The following is a 17,021-nucleotide window of genomic DNA, read 5'->3' as shown; positions in this document are numbered from 1 at the left end:
TTCATTTGGTGTCCTCTAGTCCTTGTATTATGGGAACTAATGAAGAACTTTTCTTTATGCACCTTCTCCACACCACTCATGCTTTTATAGACCTCTATCATATTCCCCCTCAGTTTCCTCTTTTCTAAGCTGAAAATTCCCAGTCTCTTTAGCCTCTGGTCATATGGTACCTGTTCCAAACCCCTGATCATTTTAATTGCCTTCCCCTCTCCCACCCTCTCTCTTCCCCTCTCCCACCTCCTTTTCCCAGTCTCCCCGAGTTTTGTTCAATAAAGAGAGTTTCTATTTTTGAACACACGTGTCCTTTATTTTGTACATCAGGAAGGGGGGCTAGGGAGGGGAAAGTGGAAGGAGGTGAGGGAGGAATGGGATATGAGCCCCCGATGGGGAGGACTGTGGTGGCTCTGCAGGCTCCTCGGGGTGGAAGCTCTCCTGCAGCCCCCCAATTGACACCCCCCCCCCCGGGATGGCAGCCTGCGGCAAGGAAGGACTGCTTGGTGGAGATGGAGTTCACCTTTCCAGGAGCGGGAAGGCCTTGTTTGGACACAGACTGACTAACCTTGTGAGGAGGGCTTTAAACTAGGTTCGACGGGGGCAGGTGAGCAAAGCCCACAGGTAAGTGCTGAATGTGCGGGACTGGGAGATGGGTTGGAAATGGGGGGGACTACGGCCTATAATGGCAAGGAGAAAGGCACAACAGGGAGGCAAGATCAAATCAGTATCTTAGATGCCTATATACAAATGCAAGAAGTATGGGTAATAAGCAGGAAGAACTGGAATTGCTAACCAATAAATACAACTATGATATCATTGGTATTACAGAAACCTAGTGGGATGGGACGCATGATTGGAATGTTGGTATGGAAGGGTACGGCTTGCTCAGGAAGGACAGACAGGGAAAAAAGGGAGGAGGGGTTGCCTTGTATATTAAAAATGTACACACGTGGAGATGAACGTAGGAGATAGCTGTGTAGAGAGTCTCTGGGTTAAGCTAAAAGGGGTAAAAAACGAGGGTGATATCATGCTAGGAGTCTACTACAGGCCACCTAGCCAGGTGGAAGAGGTGGATGAGGCCTTTTTTAAACAATTAACAAAACTATCCAAAGCCCAAGATTTGGTGGTGATGGGGGACTTCAACTATCCAGACATATGTTGGGAAACTAACACAGCGAGGCACAGGCTATCCAATAAGTTTCTGGACTGCATTGGAGACAACTTTCTGTTTCAGAAGGTTGAAAAAGCTACCAGAGGAGAAGCTGTTCTGGATTTGGTTTTAACAAATAGGGAGGAACTAGTTGAGAACTTGAAAGTGGAAGACAGTATAGGGGACAGTGATCACGAAATAATAGAGTTCATGATCTTAAGGAAAGGTAGAAAGGAGACCAGCACAATTGAGGTAATGGATTTCAGGAAGGCAGATTTTGATAAGCTCAGAGAACTTGTAGGTAAGGTCCCATGGGAAGCAAGACTGAAGGGAAAAACAACTGAGGAGAGTTGGAAGTATTTCAAAGGGACGTTGTTAAGGGCCCAAAAGCAAACAATTCCGCTGTGTAGGAAAGATAGAAAATATGGCAAAAGACCAGCTTGGCTTAACAAGGAGATCTTGCATGATCTCAAAATAAAAAAGGAGTCATATAAAAAATGGAAACTAGGACAACTAACAAAGGATGAATATAGGCAAGCAACACGGGAATGCAGGGGCAAGATTAGAAAGGCAAAGGCACAAAATGAGATCAAACTAGTTACAGGCATAAAGGGAAACAAGAAGACCTTTTATAAATACATTAAAAGCAAGAGGAAGACCAAGGACAGGGTAGGCCCACTGCTTAGTGAGGAGGGAGAAGCAGTAACAGGGAACTTGGAAATGGCGGAGATGCTCAATGACTTCTTTGTTTCGGTCTTCACCGAGAAGTCTGGAGGTGTGCCTAACGTAGTGAATACAAGCAGAGAGAGGGTAAGTTTAGAAGATAGGATACACAAAGAACAAGTTAAAAATCACTTAGGAAAGTTAGATGTCAGCAAGTCACCAGGTCCTGATGAAATGCATCCCAGGATACTCAAGGAGCTGATAGAGGAGGTATCTGAGCCTTTAGCTATGATCTTTGAAAAATCATGGCAGACAGGGGAGATTCCAGAAGACTGGAAAAGGGCAAATATTGTGCCCATCTATAAAAAGGGGAATAAGAACAACCCAGGAAACTACAGACCAGTCAGTTTAACGTCTGTCCCAGGGAAGATAATGGAGCAGGTAATTAAGGAAATCATATGCAAACACTTGGAAGGTAATAAAGTGATAGGGAATAGCCAGCATGGGTTTGTGAAGAACAAGTCATGCCAAACTAATCTGATAGCTTTCTTTGATAGGATAACGAGCCTTGTGGATAAGGGAGAAGCGGTGGATGTCATATACCTAGACTTTAGTAAGGCATTTGATACGGTCTCGCATGATATTCTTATTGATAAACTAGGCAAATATAACTTAGATAGGGCCACGATAAGGTGGGTGCATAATTGGCTGGATAACCATAGTCAGAGAGTTGTTGTTAACGGTTCTAAATCCTGCTGGAAAGGGATAACAAGTGGAGTTCCTCAAGGGTCTGTTTTGGGACCCGTACTATTCAATATCTTCGTCAATGATGTAGATATTGGGATAGAGAGTATGCTTATTAAGTTTGCAGATGATACCAAACTGGGTGGGGTTGCGACTTGTTTGGAGGATAGGGACATAATTGAAAATGACCTTAGCAAGTTAGAGAAATGGTCAGAAGTAAACAGGATGAGGTTTAATAAAGAGAAATGCAAAGTGCTCCACTTAGGAAGGAACAATCAGTTCCATACATACAAGATGGGAAGCGACTGTCTAGGAAGGAGCATGGCGGAAAGGGATCTAGGGGTCATAGTGAACCACAAGTTGAATATGAGTCAACAGTGTGATGCTGTTGCAAAAAAAGCAAATATGATTCTAGGTTGTATCAACAGGTGTGTTGTAAGCAAAACTCGTGAAGTCATTCTGCTGCTCTACTCTGCACTAGTTAGGCCTCAGCTGGAGTACTGTGTCCAGTTCTGGGCGCCACATTTCAAGAAAGATGTGGAGAAACTGGAAAGGGTACAGAGAAGAGCGACAAGAATGATTAAAGGTTTAGAGAACATGACCTATGAAGCCAGGCTTCATGAACTGGGCTTGTTTAGTTTGGAAAAAAGAAGATTAAGGGGGGACATGATAGCGGTTTTCAAATATCTAAAAGGGTGTCACAAGGAGGAAGGCGAAAATTTGTTCCTCTTGGTTTCTGAGGACAGGACAAGGAGTAATGGGCTTAAAGTGCAGCAGGGGAGGTTTAGATTGGACATTAGGAAAAAATTCCTAACTGTCAGGGTGGTCAAATATTGGAATAAATTGCCAAGGGAGGTGGTGGAATCTCCCTCTCTGGAGATATTTAAGAACAGGTTAGATAGACATCTGTCAGGGATGGTGTAGACGGAGCTTGGTCCTGCCTTGAGGGCGGGGGGCTGGACTCGATGACCTCTCGAGGTCCCTTCCAGTCCTATTATTCTATGATTCTATGATTCTAAGTGCAGCTGGGCTGATGGCCGAGTGCTGTGATGTGCCGAGTGTGGGCATTCAGGGCAGTGCAAGCCAGGACTGCTTTGCTGTCCCTCATCGAGTTAGACAAGTGAGCGGGGAACCCCTGAGAACTGTTTGTCCAGGGTGGGGGTCGGGTCCCTTTAAGCACAGCCCTCGGCTAGCCTGAGGCAGCAGCTCCACGCTCTAAGTCCTAACCTGATGCCCTGCCGGTACTGCTTCCGGCCATCCTTAACTTCGGTTCAGGGTCCACTCAATGTGGACATGCTAGTTCGAATTAGCAAAATGCTAATTCGAACTAGTTTTTTCGGTCTAGATGCACTAGTTCGAATTAGCTTAGTTCAAATTAACTAATTCGAATTAAGTTCGTTCAAATTAGTGCTGTAGTGTAGACATACCCGGAGTTATTACAAAAATCCTAAGAAAAGATTTTTTCAAGACTCATCCAGAATTAGCAACCTAGTCCTTCTATGAGGGATGATAAACCTGTGTACAAGAACAACAGGAAAATTCCAAATATTTTTCAGGTCAAGGCTGTAACCTTTTATATATATGGAACCAGAAAGCATTTTTTCCAGGTTTGCAATATGGAAGTGTAAGGAGGGCCTGAATCAATGCTTCCATTACTGCCAGATGGAATGGGAAAGGAATCAAGGATGTGGTTATGTTCACTCAGTTTGCTTAGACCTGCTAGGTATTCAAAAGTTATGTAAATACGGTTCATGCTGGACTGGGAAAAAATACTGGGTGTGGTTATATAAATACACTTCACTCAGGTTGCTTAGGCCTGCTAGATATTCAGTTGTTAGAATGGTGTTTTGCCCATTGTAGACAGTTTGGCTGTTGTGTTGGTCACAAATTGTGTTAGCAGTAAATGCAGGAATTTTAAGATATGACCACTAATGCTTGCAGTTATTGTGGGAATGCACAATGCAGAAAAGTCAGACTGTTTTTACTAAGGAGAGACCCTGTCAGTGTAAATACACTTGGATGGACAGAGGCTTGACTTCCAAATCCCTATAGATTTTGTTGTGGAGGGAGCCAGCAAGCTGAATGCCCTCTAGGCATGAGCTGTAAGACTGGTTCAACCTGTTTCTCCCCACTGTTTCAATGATAGATTTAAAGAAAGACTCCATAAGGAGTCTCTTTTGAATGTAAATATACTCCAGTGGATGCCAGCAGAAGATGCAATGAGCAGCCAACAGAGTGATGATGGAGAGGCGTGAGGAGTGGCTAGCAGAACACAGCAGTAAGGGGCAACCAATGGAGAGGTATGAGGAGTAGCCAGCAGAGCAGCGGCAGCGAGGGGTAATTAATGGCCAGCAGAGTGGCACCAGAGAGCAAGTGGATGGCACGTGACCAGCGGAGTGGGTGAGATGCCTTCTATTTTTCTCCCCCCAACTCAGATGGGGAAATGAACTCTGCAGATGCACCTTTGAATTCTGGTTTGCCCTGACCAAGGGCAGTAACTGAGTGGGGTGCAGAGAAGGTTTGGGCATGTAAAGGAGACATCTACATTGCTGGACTTGAGAGCCAGAAGGGAAAAGGACATTGCCTAACCTACTTGAGCTGGGACATTTACTTGTGGTTTTGGTTATGAACTCTGTGGTGTCTTCCTATGGACTCTATTCCTGTTGTCTTCCCAAATTAATGCCACGTTACTTCCTGACCCTTTTATTAAAGATTTATTTTCTACACTCAGACGGACTCTGTGCTTGCAAGTGGGGAACCATTACCTCCCAGAGGTGCCCAGAAGTGTTGTGTGAATTTCCCAAGTTACTGGGTGGGGGATTGAGCCAGTTCCGTGTTGGATGGATGGAGAGGAACCCCCTACATATTGAACCCGGCACTGACTACTGCTGGTGTTACCTGGCAGAAGGGTTACAGAAGTCAACACATACTTTTTCAGCAAATCAAATAACATCATACAATATATATTTGTTGCTGCAGGAGGTCTTAAGCCTAACTGGTAAATTAAACATTTTCTGTTATCTGCATTGGCTCCACTTTAGACCACAGGGGTTCTAATGTTGTATAAAAAGGTGTACTTTATCAAATGTCAAGATATTTTTGCCTGTTGTCATTCTATTATCTGTTCCAATACTTCTGCGTTACAATATATAATTTTGAAGCTACATATAGACTGCAGGCTTCTTTCAGAAGAAGCTTTTCTGGAAGAGATCTTCCAAAAGATACTTCTTCCGAAAGAGAGCGTCTACACAGCCAAAGTGCATCAAAAAAGCGATCTGCTTTTTGAAAGATAGCATCCACATTGATTGAATGCTATCTCGCATTTTTGAAAAAAGGCTTCTTCCTCGTAGAAAGAAGTTTGCCAATGTCAGAAAAAACCCTCTGTTCTTTTGATTTTCTTTTGAAAGTATAGTATAGACATAGCCTCAGTTTATTTTTAAGGGATTCAAGAGTCAGCACAGAAATCGTTCCATGACTTATTCATGAAATGGCTCCACTTGATCTTTTTGTGCTCCACAGTTTTACCTCCATTTATCCCTCAGACCTGGTCACTGTCATTTCCCACAGTACCGGGGGAACATTGTTTATTAATTACCACATTGTTCAGTATATCTTCTACTTACAGAATATTGTCCAAGTTGAGGTGACCTTGATACTCTTTTTTTAACGTCGTTTAGATCACAAGGAATGAACTGTTAATTGGAGTCTTATTAATCTTAGAGCTCATTTTAAGAAATCTCTGCTGGCAGTTCTCCCAGAAGAGAAAATTAACATTCTGTCTCAAACTTTCTGTTCAAACTTTTTGCTCAATAACTACCTTCAAGTGTGTTTAGCTCCCATTTTTGTTGGTGCCAGGATTGTATGAATTCAGCAGCTAATTCTTCATTTCCATGCCTTAAGTTAGTTCTGAACCATAGAATTTTGATAGTCCCTCCAAAGCAGTTTTGCCATTGAAGCCTTACTTCACAAATCTCCAGGGATGATCTTTTGTGTTGTGTGATAACAGAAGCAAGATGAGGAAAGATGAAAAAATGTGAATTGCAATGCTGTCACAGTCATTCCCTTCCTATACAGTTGGGCATGTTTTGGAAGAGCATATTCTCAGGGTAAGACTAACTTTATGGTTGACAGAGTCAATTGCTACAAACTGGCAGAGGCAAGTGGAAGCTGAACTATACATCTTTTGATATTATGTCCACCAAATAGTTCTCCCTCAGGTAGACTGTTGATATTTAAAACAGACAGGAAAATACCAGCATTTTTCTTAGACATCAGCATTCTGGATGTGGAAGATACACACCAACTCCTGTTCATGATTTGAATTGACATACAGGCTCTTTTATTGTCAAAGTGCTATGAAAAATAAGGGCTAAATAGCTGAGTGTTGATTGTATTTTCTTGATCACACAGACTGTTTCCCAAGCTGCTGCAGATGAGAATTATATTATGTATTTCATATCTAGCACTCTTAAAGTTTTTTTCATCAGTTCAAATGAAAGCATTTAAATTTCATCTGAAACTTTTCAATTATTTTAACCATTAGGGATTGTAATTAATAGTTTAGAAAGTGAGAGGCTCAGCTTTCAGGAAAAAAGGAACACTTGAAATCTCACTTGTCTATGACCAAATGATACAAGAGGATTTGGTGCCTATATCTTTCCTTTACTTCATTGCAAATGGTTGTTTAAAAATCCAACCTCTTATTTCTAGCTTTGGGCGTCTGCCCTTGGGTAATTAGTCACCTTTGCAAGCACCTTTTAATTCCCCCAACTCTGGGCACAAGAGGCAGGATTTAGGATGAGGTTCATCAGAACTGGTCAGTGAGATGGCACTGTTGGTCTCCATCATGACGGCACAGGTCCTCTGTTTTGTTGATCTTCCTGTTTGAAGAGGTCCTTGAGCCATAGAACCTACTCTAGGTTCAGGTCCCATTCCGAGTCCTGCACCAAGTGAGCCTCATGAGGCGTAGAAGCTTATGGTTGGAAGAGACCTCAGGAGGTCATCTAACCCAAACGCCTGCTCAAATCAGGACCAATGCCAACTAAATCATGCCTGCCAGGGCTTTGTCAAGCCTTGCCTTAAAAATCTGTTTTTCTGTCACTGATCTGCCAGCCTATGCTGCTCCCTGAGGTCTTCCCTACTTGGCCAGAGCCTCATAGGCGTGTACTTCTAACCACCGGGCACTGTATGGTTGAAGCTCCTCCCCCCGCTCCCGCAGGGTCACTGTACACAGGTGGTGAGGCCTTGGTGGCCAGCACCAAGCGGGAATCCTTGCCTCCAGGTCAAGCCCTAATAACCTGCCTCAACTCTGTGATGCTGTCCCATCTAAGGTGGCCAGTGGCCAGTGCCCTGATTTCCCTGGAACCTGTGGGGGTTTACCTAACATTTTCAGCAAGCCTGCTTGGCCTCAGGGACTTTGGAGTGACCATCAGCCTGCAGCACTTATTCTCCCAAGCAGGGGTGAGCCCCTGAGAAGGATCCGGTGCCATACTAGGAGGCAACAGCAAGCTAGTAGTTTGTCCCACTGGATGTGAGAGTAGAACTAGCAGCATCAGTGTTTTCTTCATCCTCAGCATGCACCTCAGTAAATCTCCAAACCTGCAGGTTGGAACCCTGGAGGAGATGAGGCTCCACATGAATACCAAAGAGCTCAGACAAATTAGTCTGTCCTGCAAAGTCTTTCTGCTGCACATGTTGGGCAAGGTGGTGCAAGTTCTAATGGATAGGACAGCCTCAATATTCTATATTAACAGGCAGAAAAGGACGCGGTTGTTGGCCCCTTGCCAGGAAGCAATCCTCCTTTGGGACTTCTCCATCAATCATGACATCCGTCTAGAGATTGGTCACCTCTCGGGAATGACAGTGTCCTAGCAGATCGCGTCAGCAGGGACTTGACTTCTCACTACAAATGGCCGCTCCATCTGGAACAGGCATGTGTGATCTTCCGCAAGTGGGGATTTTCTCTTGGGGACCAGTTTACCACCAAACAAAACAGAAAGTGATACCAGTTTTGCTCCCAGTGGAGGTTGAGCAGCAGCTTTCTCCCTGACAAATTTCACCTGTCATGATCCGAGTGCCTGCTATAGGCATTGTATCCTGCCATGAAGGCAGGGGACTGGACTCGATGACCTCTTGAGGTCTCTTCCAGTTCTAGTGTTCTGTAATTGTGTTCTCTCATTCCCAGCTGCCTGGACCTCTTCAAAGGACCATGGTTGCCTCCTGCACCCCAGCCTCTCATCCCTGCACCTGTGGGTATGGATGCTCCATACTTGAGTATGGAGGGAATATACCTATTTCAAGGAGGTCCACTAGGTCCTGTTAGGAATTGGAAGCCATCCATGAGGATGAAGTATTAGGCGTAATGGGCCAGTCCTCTCTCTGAGCTACAGAAGGTAATATCTTGCCCATGCACACTTCAGTGCACTCCATTGCTGCAGCTCAGAAAACAGGGACTGGTGCATTTCTCCTTTACAGTGCATCTTGCTGTCATCCCAGTGTCTCATGATCCAATCCAGAGGCAGACAGTTTTCTCCCATGACGTGATGATAAGATTCCTGTGGGGCTTCAGGCATCTCTATCCACAGGTATGTGACCCTGTTTCACACCGGGTCATCAACCTAGTCCTCTCTTATCTCACCGGTCCACCTTCAAACTCCTCATTTCCTGGTCCCTTTCCCATTGGTCCTGGAGGTAACATTCCTGGTTGTGGTGACATCAGCGATACATGTCTCGGAGATCAGAGCTCTGACCTCAGCTCCCCTGTAAACTGTCTTCTATAAAGACAAAATACCTGTAGAGCCACAACGTGGTCCTTGGTGCGCATGTTTACATCTCACTATGCCATTAATCAGCAAGCCAGAGATGGCACCAGATTCAGCAGAGCTGTTCTACAATCAACACAGCCTTGAACGTCTACTTTCCTCTGTTGGTCCAGACTGGAGTCACCTAATGTGGAATGAACATGAGCAAGCACTAGGGGTGTCAACATGTAGTCAACTATACAATTAACCGATAAGCCCAGGCTTATCAGTTAATCTTGTTGAATACATGCACATCCCCTTGCTGCCTCTGTATCAGAAGAAGCAGGTGGGGAAGCAGGAGTCAGTGCCCATGAGGAGCTGGCTTTAAGCAGGCTCCCCACAAGCACCAGATCCACCTCTCCTCCCAAACCCCCATGCTGCTGTCTCTGATAGAGAGGCAGAATCACGGAGGGTGAAGACGGCAGGTTGGAGCCAATATGTGCAGGAAGCTGGCTCTGTGTATCTGCCCCCAGTTGCCTCTGTGGGGGGGGGGGCAGGTAGGAGCCAGTGCTGTTGCTCCCTGGGAGTGGAGCTGGGAGCCACTGGCTGCCGGCTCCTCCCCCGGGGACTATCAAATAGTCATGTAACTGCTAAGATTTCATGCAGTTACACAGCTATTCATTACATGATGTCTAACATCCCTAACAAGTTCTCGAAGAAAAGACAGTTTGTATTTTGTAATTGGTATTCTTTGAGATATATTGCTCATGTCCATTCCACAACCCACCCCCCTTCCCCACTGTTGGCGTTTCTGGCAATATAGAACCGAGGGTGGGGGAAGCATGCAGTGCTCCTTATACTGTGCGATGGAGGTGACATTCCAGAGGTCATTAGAGCCACTCCTCTACTGATACTGCTATGGGGAAAACTTCTGGCCGATGCACATGGCAAGCATACACACTTAATGTGGAATAGACATGAGCAGCACATCTCAAAGAACACCAGTTACAAAATAAAAACTGTCTTTTCTTCAAGTGCTTGCTAGGGATGTTAGATAACTATCTTGCCTCTGATGAGCATATACAAACAGCTGCCTATCCTCACTGCAAATTTCAGATCTTTGCTAAGGAACATGTGGTCTCTACACTTTTTGGAAGACAAGGTTGGTAGGAATAGTTTTATGTGGATAAAACAGTATATTTTCCCATAGTCTCATTCTTGCCCAGAGGCTGTCCAAAAAAGTTCAGTATGAGTCAGATACCTACCATGGAAACCTTCTGTCCAAACTCAAAATCTGGTGAAGTTATGAACTGAAAACAGGGTATTATAACAGGGGTTGTTGGGCAACCTTAATAGGTGCTGCTATAAATCCTGTCTGTAATAAGTATGCATCAGAATCAGGTTTGAAAACACTCTGTGCTGAATTTACTTGGCTTGTACAATCCCATTGATATGATTGGGATTGTGCAAAGTGTAATTCAGCCCTCTGCATGTAAGAGCTATACTAATGTATTGAAACTTAATTTTTTTTGGTTTGGTATTGTTTACTTCATGTCATGACACTGAAACGAAAGCATTCTGTCTATTTATCACTTTATTCATTTATTAAGCTAACATCTTGACTTAATATTTAATATATACATTTTAAAGTGCTATTTGAGTAGAGAAAAATGACAGAGTAGGACTGTAGCTTTTCATTAACTGGAAGATACAGCATATTGTCTTTTTTTGTATTTCTTGTCTTTTGACTTGTTTATAACTGATAGAAGCACTTTTGCAGGTGTTAGGTTTTTTGCATGCTAATCCTGCAGAGAAACTTTGTGTCCAACAAACTATGCTCTATCAGCAAATTCAAGAAACTTAGGCTGGAGTATCCATAAGTAACGTAAAATCTCGAGTATAATGCACACTTTTTTCCCGTTTTTTTAGTGTTAAAGTCAGAGTGCGCATTATCCATAGGAGGGTGGTTTTTTTAAAAGTTTTCATTTGGCCGTTCCACGGCAATTAATTAATCGCAGGACACCAGAGGTTAAGTTGATTTTTATTAGCATCAACAAGCAACCATATACAGTTTCAAAAAGGTAAGTTAAACAAATGAAATCAACACTGCAGCGCAAACAAACAAATACTGGTATGTTAATTGATCATCTACTCATCTTCAAAGCCCTTGAATTCGCTTTTGTTAGAATCTTCCTCGAACAGTTGAGCAATATCTTCTGGGGTATAGTCCTTGACATCTTCATCCAGGTAATACAAATCATTGTCATCTTCACATACCTGACTCAGCCATCTTCATCCTAGGCAGCGCTTGCAGGTGCTCTTTCTGTCATCTCCAAAGCCGAATGTTAGACTCGGCTATGTCATCAAATTCACGGCTGGCAGCTCTGTTACCATGAGCCTCAGCATAGCTAACAACTTTCAGTTTTTCAGCGGTCGTGTAAGATCGCCGACAACTCATGGCATCCCAAAGAGAGCATGGAATGCCGTGCACTATATACTCATGCACTCGTGTGTGATTACCCGGCAATCCAAAAAGGCAAGACAAAATACGGCAAAGTCAAGGTACGCGCTATAGGTAAGTGTTCAGTTTATTCAGGGTTTCTGATGTTTAAAAGGTAGGTGCACATTATACATAAGTGCGCATTATACTCAAGATTTTACTGGTACTTAAGCTTCAGAGCGGTAGCCGAGTTAGTCTGTAATAAGAAAAACCTTAAAAAACAACAAATAGTCTAGTAGCACTGTCATGATTATGAGGGTTAGCCAGCAGCCTGGGGATTAAGGTGTTAACTACACCTAACCAGGTGGAGTGACCAGTAGGAATGTAGGAGGGAGTTTCAACCTGGGACAAAGGAATTTGCGTTTTTCCTTTGTCCTTTTGTCTCTCTGAGGGAGTTCTCTGCAGCTACAGAGAGGGACAAGCATGTCTCTCTCTCTCCAAGACACCATTCTTCATTTTCTGTAAGTAGGGTAAAGTTTAGGTAGTTTCGTTAGGTTTTATTGTTTTAAGGATTGGGTATGGGATCTGAGATCTGGCACTGCTTAAAGATGTTTTGGCTTTTCTTTGTAACTAAGTTCTAGGCCCATGGAGTTTCTCCATGAGTATATTTTGTTACCCTGCTATCTAGTCATTATGCTTGCAACAGGAAGATTGTTGTAATAATAAAAGTTCTTTCTTTTCTTTTTATTAACCTGGCAGTGGTTAATGGTGTGCCCTGATTTTTGTTTTAGGGGTAAGACTTCCCAAATGATCTTTCCCCTGATTTCTTTATCAACATTTGGGTGGTGGCAGCGGAAGTTTTATTCCCAAGATCTAGGGTTTTAAGATCTTGGGGGGAAATTTTATACCAAAGCCTGGTAGATAAGGCTTTGGGGTACACTTGCTGGCCTCCACTTCTGCATTTACCATGCCAGAGTGGGGAAGGAGCCATGACAAGCACCTTAAAGACTAACAAAACATGTAGATGGGATCATGAGCTTTCGTGGGTGCAACCCACTTCCTCAGATGAAGAAGTGAGTTGTGCCCACAAAAGCTCATGATGCTATCTACATGTTTTGTTAGTCTTTAAGGTGCTTCTAGACTATTGGTTGGTTAAGTTTTTCCATAAGTACTTAGTGTGTATGGAGATACGGTAAAATGTATTAGCTAATTAGTGTTGACGCACAGTTAATATTGACTTTCAGTTATAACATTTTTCTTCTGTATTTCAACCATTTGTACTTCCCTTTAGAAATTATTAGCTCTTTTGAAGCAACCAAAAAGTGCATATCATAACACGTTTAATAAAATATTATATGAAGACCTATTGATCTGAAGTCTTTGTTTTCCCTGTGAATCAAGATGATCATTCTCTTGTTTCATGTTTGTCTCTTATTCATCCAATAATATACTTAGAGATGGGATTTTTTATTGTTCACTATTTTTCAAATGAATTAATTGATTGAAATGGACAATAGTTATGATGAAAATAAGGGTGGATTATTCTCAGTCTATAAAGTCTTCTAAGAGCATAGTTTTGAGGTATTTTGGCCTTTTTGACTTCATGTAGGCAAAAATTCATATTCTTCTGTAAAATTAATAGGGCCAGAAAAGACGACCTTGAATCATCCAGTTTCCTTGAAGTTGACCTACATTATCATCACTCATGTCCTACCTAATACTCTTGACTCCTTTACTAGGATAAGATTGTTCTATTACAACTGTATTAAGAGGCAACAAGTCATGAATTAGATTTATTCTTAGAATCACAGTCTGGTGCTTCCTCCTTGTTCCATGGAGGAAGTCCCATTTGCATGAGCTGGAACCTAAGTAGCAGTGACAGTGGTGACCTCTTATCCTCCTGTACAGCTTATACCAGAGAGCAGTCCTAAATCCCCTTGCTCTTCTGTGTGGATATGAATGAGGGCTTATGATTGAGCAATGAAAAAATTGTTCTGATGCCTAGCTTCTCCAGCTTTACAAAAAACATACCAATGGATGGTTTAAATGTTGTGTGTTTTTTAATTTTAGGCTTTTCATCCTTGTATTAACTTTTTGTGAATAATCTCTTTTTCACATCTTATTTCCCTTAGTGTGTTTATATAAGCAGTTTTTAAATATTGTATGAATAATAGGGCTGTCGATTAATCGGTTAACTTTTTCAATTAATTCAAAATCATGATTGTGACGTAGTGGGGGTACCTGGCTGGTTTCTATGCTGCTGGCTCTGGGGTAACCCCCACTGGCTGCCGTGGGTACCAGGACCCAGCAAAACAGGATGAGTCACTATGCAAACTAGTATGGCCAGACACCCCCCATGGAGAGGAACAAAGGAAGGTGGAATGCTGCCCTGGCTGGGGGGCAGGGCTGGAAGAGAGTTAGTTAGTTGCTGTCTGAGAGCATGGAGGAGACAGCCTAGGGAAAGGGGCTGGAGTTTAGGGGCCCAGTCTCCCCCATCTCAAGGGGGCCTGAGGCATCCTAGCCCAGCTCTGTGACCAGATTACATCTGTGCTGTATCCTGGAGAGGCAATAAACTTCCTCTATTCCACCGGCTGGTGCAGTCTGTTTGTGCCATTTCGGGGTGCAGGAGACGGGGGACCCCCAACCCGCCGTCACAATGATTAGAAAAATTAATTGCAATTAATCTCAGTTTTAATTGCACTGATAAGCATAGAATACCAATAGAAATGTATTAAATATTGTGGATGTTTTTCTACATTTTAATTACAACACAATGCAAATTATATAGTGCTCAGTTTATATCATTTATTAGAAATATTTGAACTGTAAAATTACAAATAAAATAAATAGTATTTTCAGTTTACCTCATACAAGTACTGTAGTGTGATCTCTTTATTGTGACATGTAGATGGTTATATAATTGCACTCAAAAACAAAATAGTATAAAACTTTAGAGCTTATAAATTCAGTCCTACTTCTTGTTTAGCCAATTGCTTAGAGAAATAAATGTGTTTACATTTGCAGAAGATATTGCTGCCTGCTTCTTATTTATATTGACACCTGAAAATGAGAACAGACATTCATATGTCACTTTGTAGTAGGCATTGCACAGTATTTATGTGCCAGTTCTGCTAAACATTTATATGCCTTTTGTGCATGACCACCATCCCAGAGGACATGCTTGCATGCTCATAATGCTCATTAAAAAAATGTGTTAATTAAATTTGTGATTCAGGTCCTTAGGGAAGAATAGTATGTCTCCTGCTCCATGTTTTACTCTCATCCTGCCATATATTTCAAGTTACAGTAGTCTTGGATAACTCAGCATGATGTTCATTTTAAGAACACTTGCACTACAGATTTGACAAAACACAAAGAAAGTACTAATGTGAGATTTTGAAAGACAGCTATAGCACTTGACCCAATGTTTAAGAATCTGAAGAGCCTTCTAAAATCTGAGGCACAAAGGGTGGAGCATGCTTTCAGAAGTGTAAAAGAGCAACATTCGGATGTGAAAACTAGAGAATTTGAATCACCAAAAACAAAAGTCAACCTTCTGCTTGGCATCTGACTAAAATAATTTAAATGAACATACTTGGGCTGCACTGCTTTGGATCCTTATCAAACAGAACCCATTAGCACCAAAAAGGCATGTCCTCTGGAATGGTGGTTGAAGCATAAAGGAACTAATGAATCCATAGCACATCTGGCATGTAAGTACTTTGCGATGCTAGTTACAATAATGCCATGCAACACTTGTTTCCCCTTTGAGTGGTGTCCCTGTGGGTGCTCCACTTAAGTTTCAGTGTATCCTTGTGCCGGCCACCGGAGAATTTTGCCTAACAGTGCCTTCCCACAGTGTGCATGCGCAGCAGCCATCTCACACTGTTTTTATCTATTAGCTGGGCATTCGGTACAGATATCCCTCAGTTCCTTTTCTACCATCCTCTGCAGAAGACAGAGTCACAGCAGTGCTCCTCTTTCTGACTGAAAAGACAAAGATAGTGTAGTTAGTTATAGTTTACCAGTTTTAGTCAGTTTATAGTTAAACTAGTTCTTAATTTTAAAAAACACACTTTCCTGTTTTTTCTCCATTTACATTATCTCTAAGGGTATGTCTACGCTACAGCACTATTTCGAATTAACTTAATTCGAAATAGTTAATTCGAATTAAGCTAATTCAAAATAACGCATCTATACACAAAAACTATTTCAAAATAGCGTTTTGCAATTTTGAAATAGCACATCCACACTGAGTGGACCCTGAACCAAAGTTAAGTCTGGCCGGAACCAGTGCTGGCAGGGCATCAGGTTAGGACTTAGTGTGTGGGGCTGCTGCCTGAGGCTAACTGAGCTCCGTGCTTAAAGGGACCCTACCCCCACTCTGGACAGACAGCTCTCAGGGTTCCCCGCTTGCTTGTCTACCTCGGTGAGGGACAGCAAAGCAGTCTGGTCTTGTTGTGCCCTGAGTGCCTGCACTCGGGACACCACAGCACTCGGCCACATGGAGCCAGAGCTGCCCCTGGGCATGCCGGTGAGTCTCGTGGGGTTGTTCCTATCAGCCCAGCTGCACTTGCTGCAGGCTGTCATCCACGGGGTCCATTAGGGGGCAGTCAGGACCCAGGAGGCCCTGAGGGAGGGCATCCACCTCGAGGAGCCCTCAGAGCCTCCCCAGTCCTCCCCATTCCTCCCTCACTCCCACAATGGCTCATGCCCCATTTCTCCCTCACGTCCTTCCACTTACCCCTCCCTAGCCCCCCTTCCTGATGTCAAATAAAAGACACGTATGTTCAAAAATAGAAACTAGGTTTATTGAACAAAACTGGGGGGATGGGGAAATGAACCTCTGGGGAGACTGGGAAAAGGAGGTGGGAAAGGGGAAGAGAGAAGGTAGGAAAAACCTGGGAGGAGGAAGCTGGAAGGGGGAAGCAAGTGGAAAAGGGGGAGGGGAAGCTCAGGGTTGGGGTCTTTCCGGACCAACCTAACTTTCATGCAAACCTGCTCCTGGGTTCACATGTGGCCTTTGGTGGCTAGGCTGGCAGCTATCCTGCCATTGACAGCCACGTTCCTCCGTCTAGGGCTGAGATCATGGACGTTGGGGGCATCCCCCCCAAACCTGAATAAGGTCCATGATCTCCACCCTGGACCAGGAAGGCGCCCGCCTTCTCTGGGCCCTGTCAGGCTCCTGGGAGCTGGCAGACTGCTCCTGGGGAGCAGTGCAGGGCTGGCTGCCAGTGGCTTGCTGTCTCATGTTTTGGGGCCACTGGGTCAGGGGTCCCAGTGGCCACTG

At 43.5% G+C, this 17,021-nt stretch overlaps 1 protein-coding gene across 1 annotated transcript in view; it reads left to right on the top strand.

Annotated features, from left to right (window-relative positions):
* Positions 1–11,086: 11,086 nt before the first annotated feature.
* The window catches only part of ZNF438 (zinc finger protein 438), a 31,669-nt gene continuing 25,734 nt past the window's right edge, over positions 11,087–17,021 (top strand). Inside the window, 2 exon segments of the mRNA XM_089776766.1 lie at positions 11,087–11,171; positions 12,203–12,216. Coding sequence (XP_089632892.1) covers positions 11,126–11,171; positions 12,203–12,216 — 60 coding nt within the window. The 5' untranslated portion in view covers positions 11,087–11,125.

Source organism: Pelodiscus sinensis, chromosome 2 (assembly GCF_052426305.1).
Source record: "Pelodiscus sinensis isolate ZL-2025 chromosome 2, ASM5242630v1, whole genome shotgun sequence".
Taxonomy (NCBI): Eukaryota; Metazoa; Chordata; order Testudines; family Trionychidae; genus Pelodiscus; species Pelodiscus sinensis.
The sequence above is the reverse complement of the archived record's forward strand: the minus strand, read 5'-3'. Positions and strand labels throughout refer to the sequence as shown.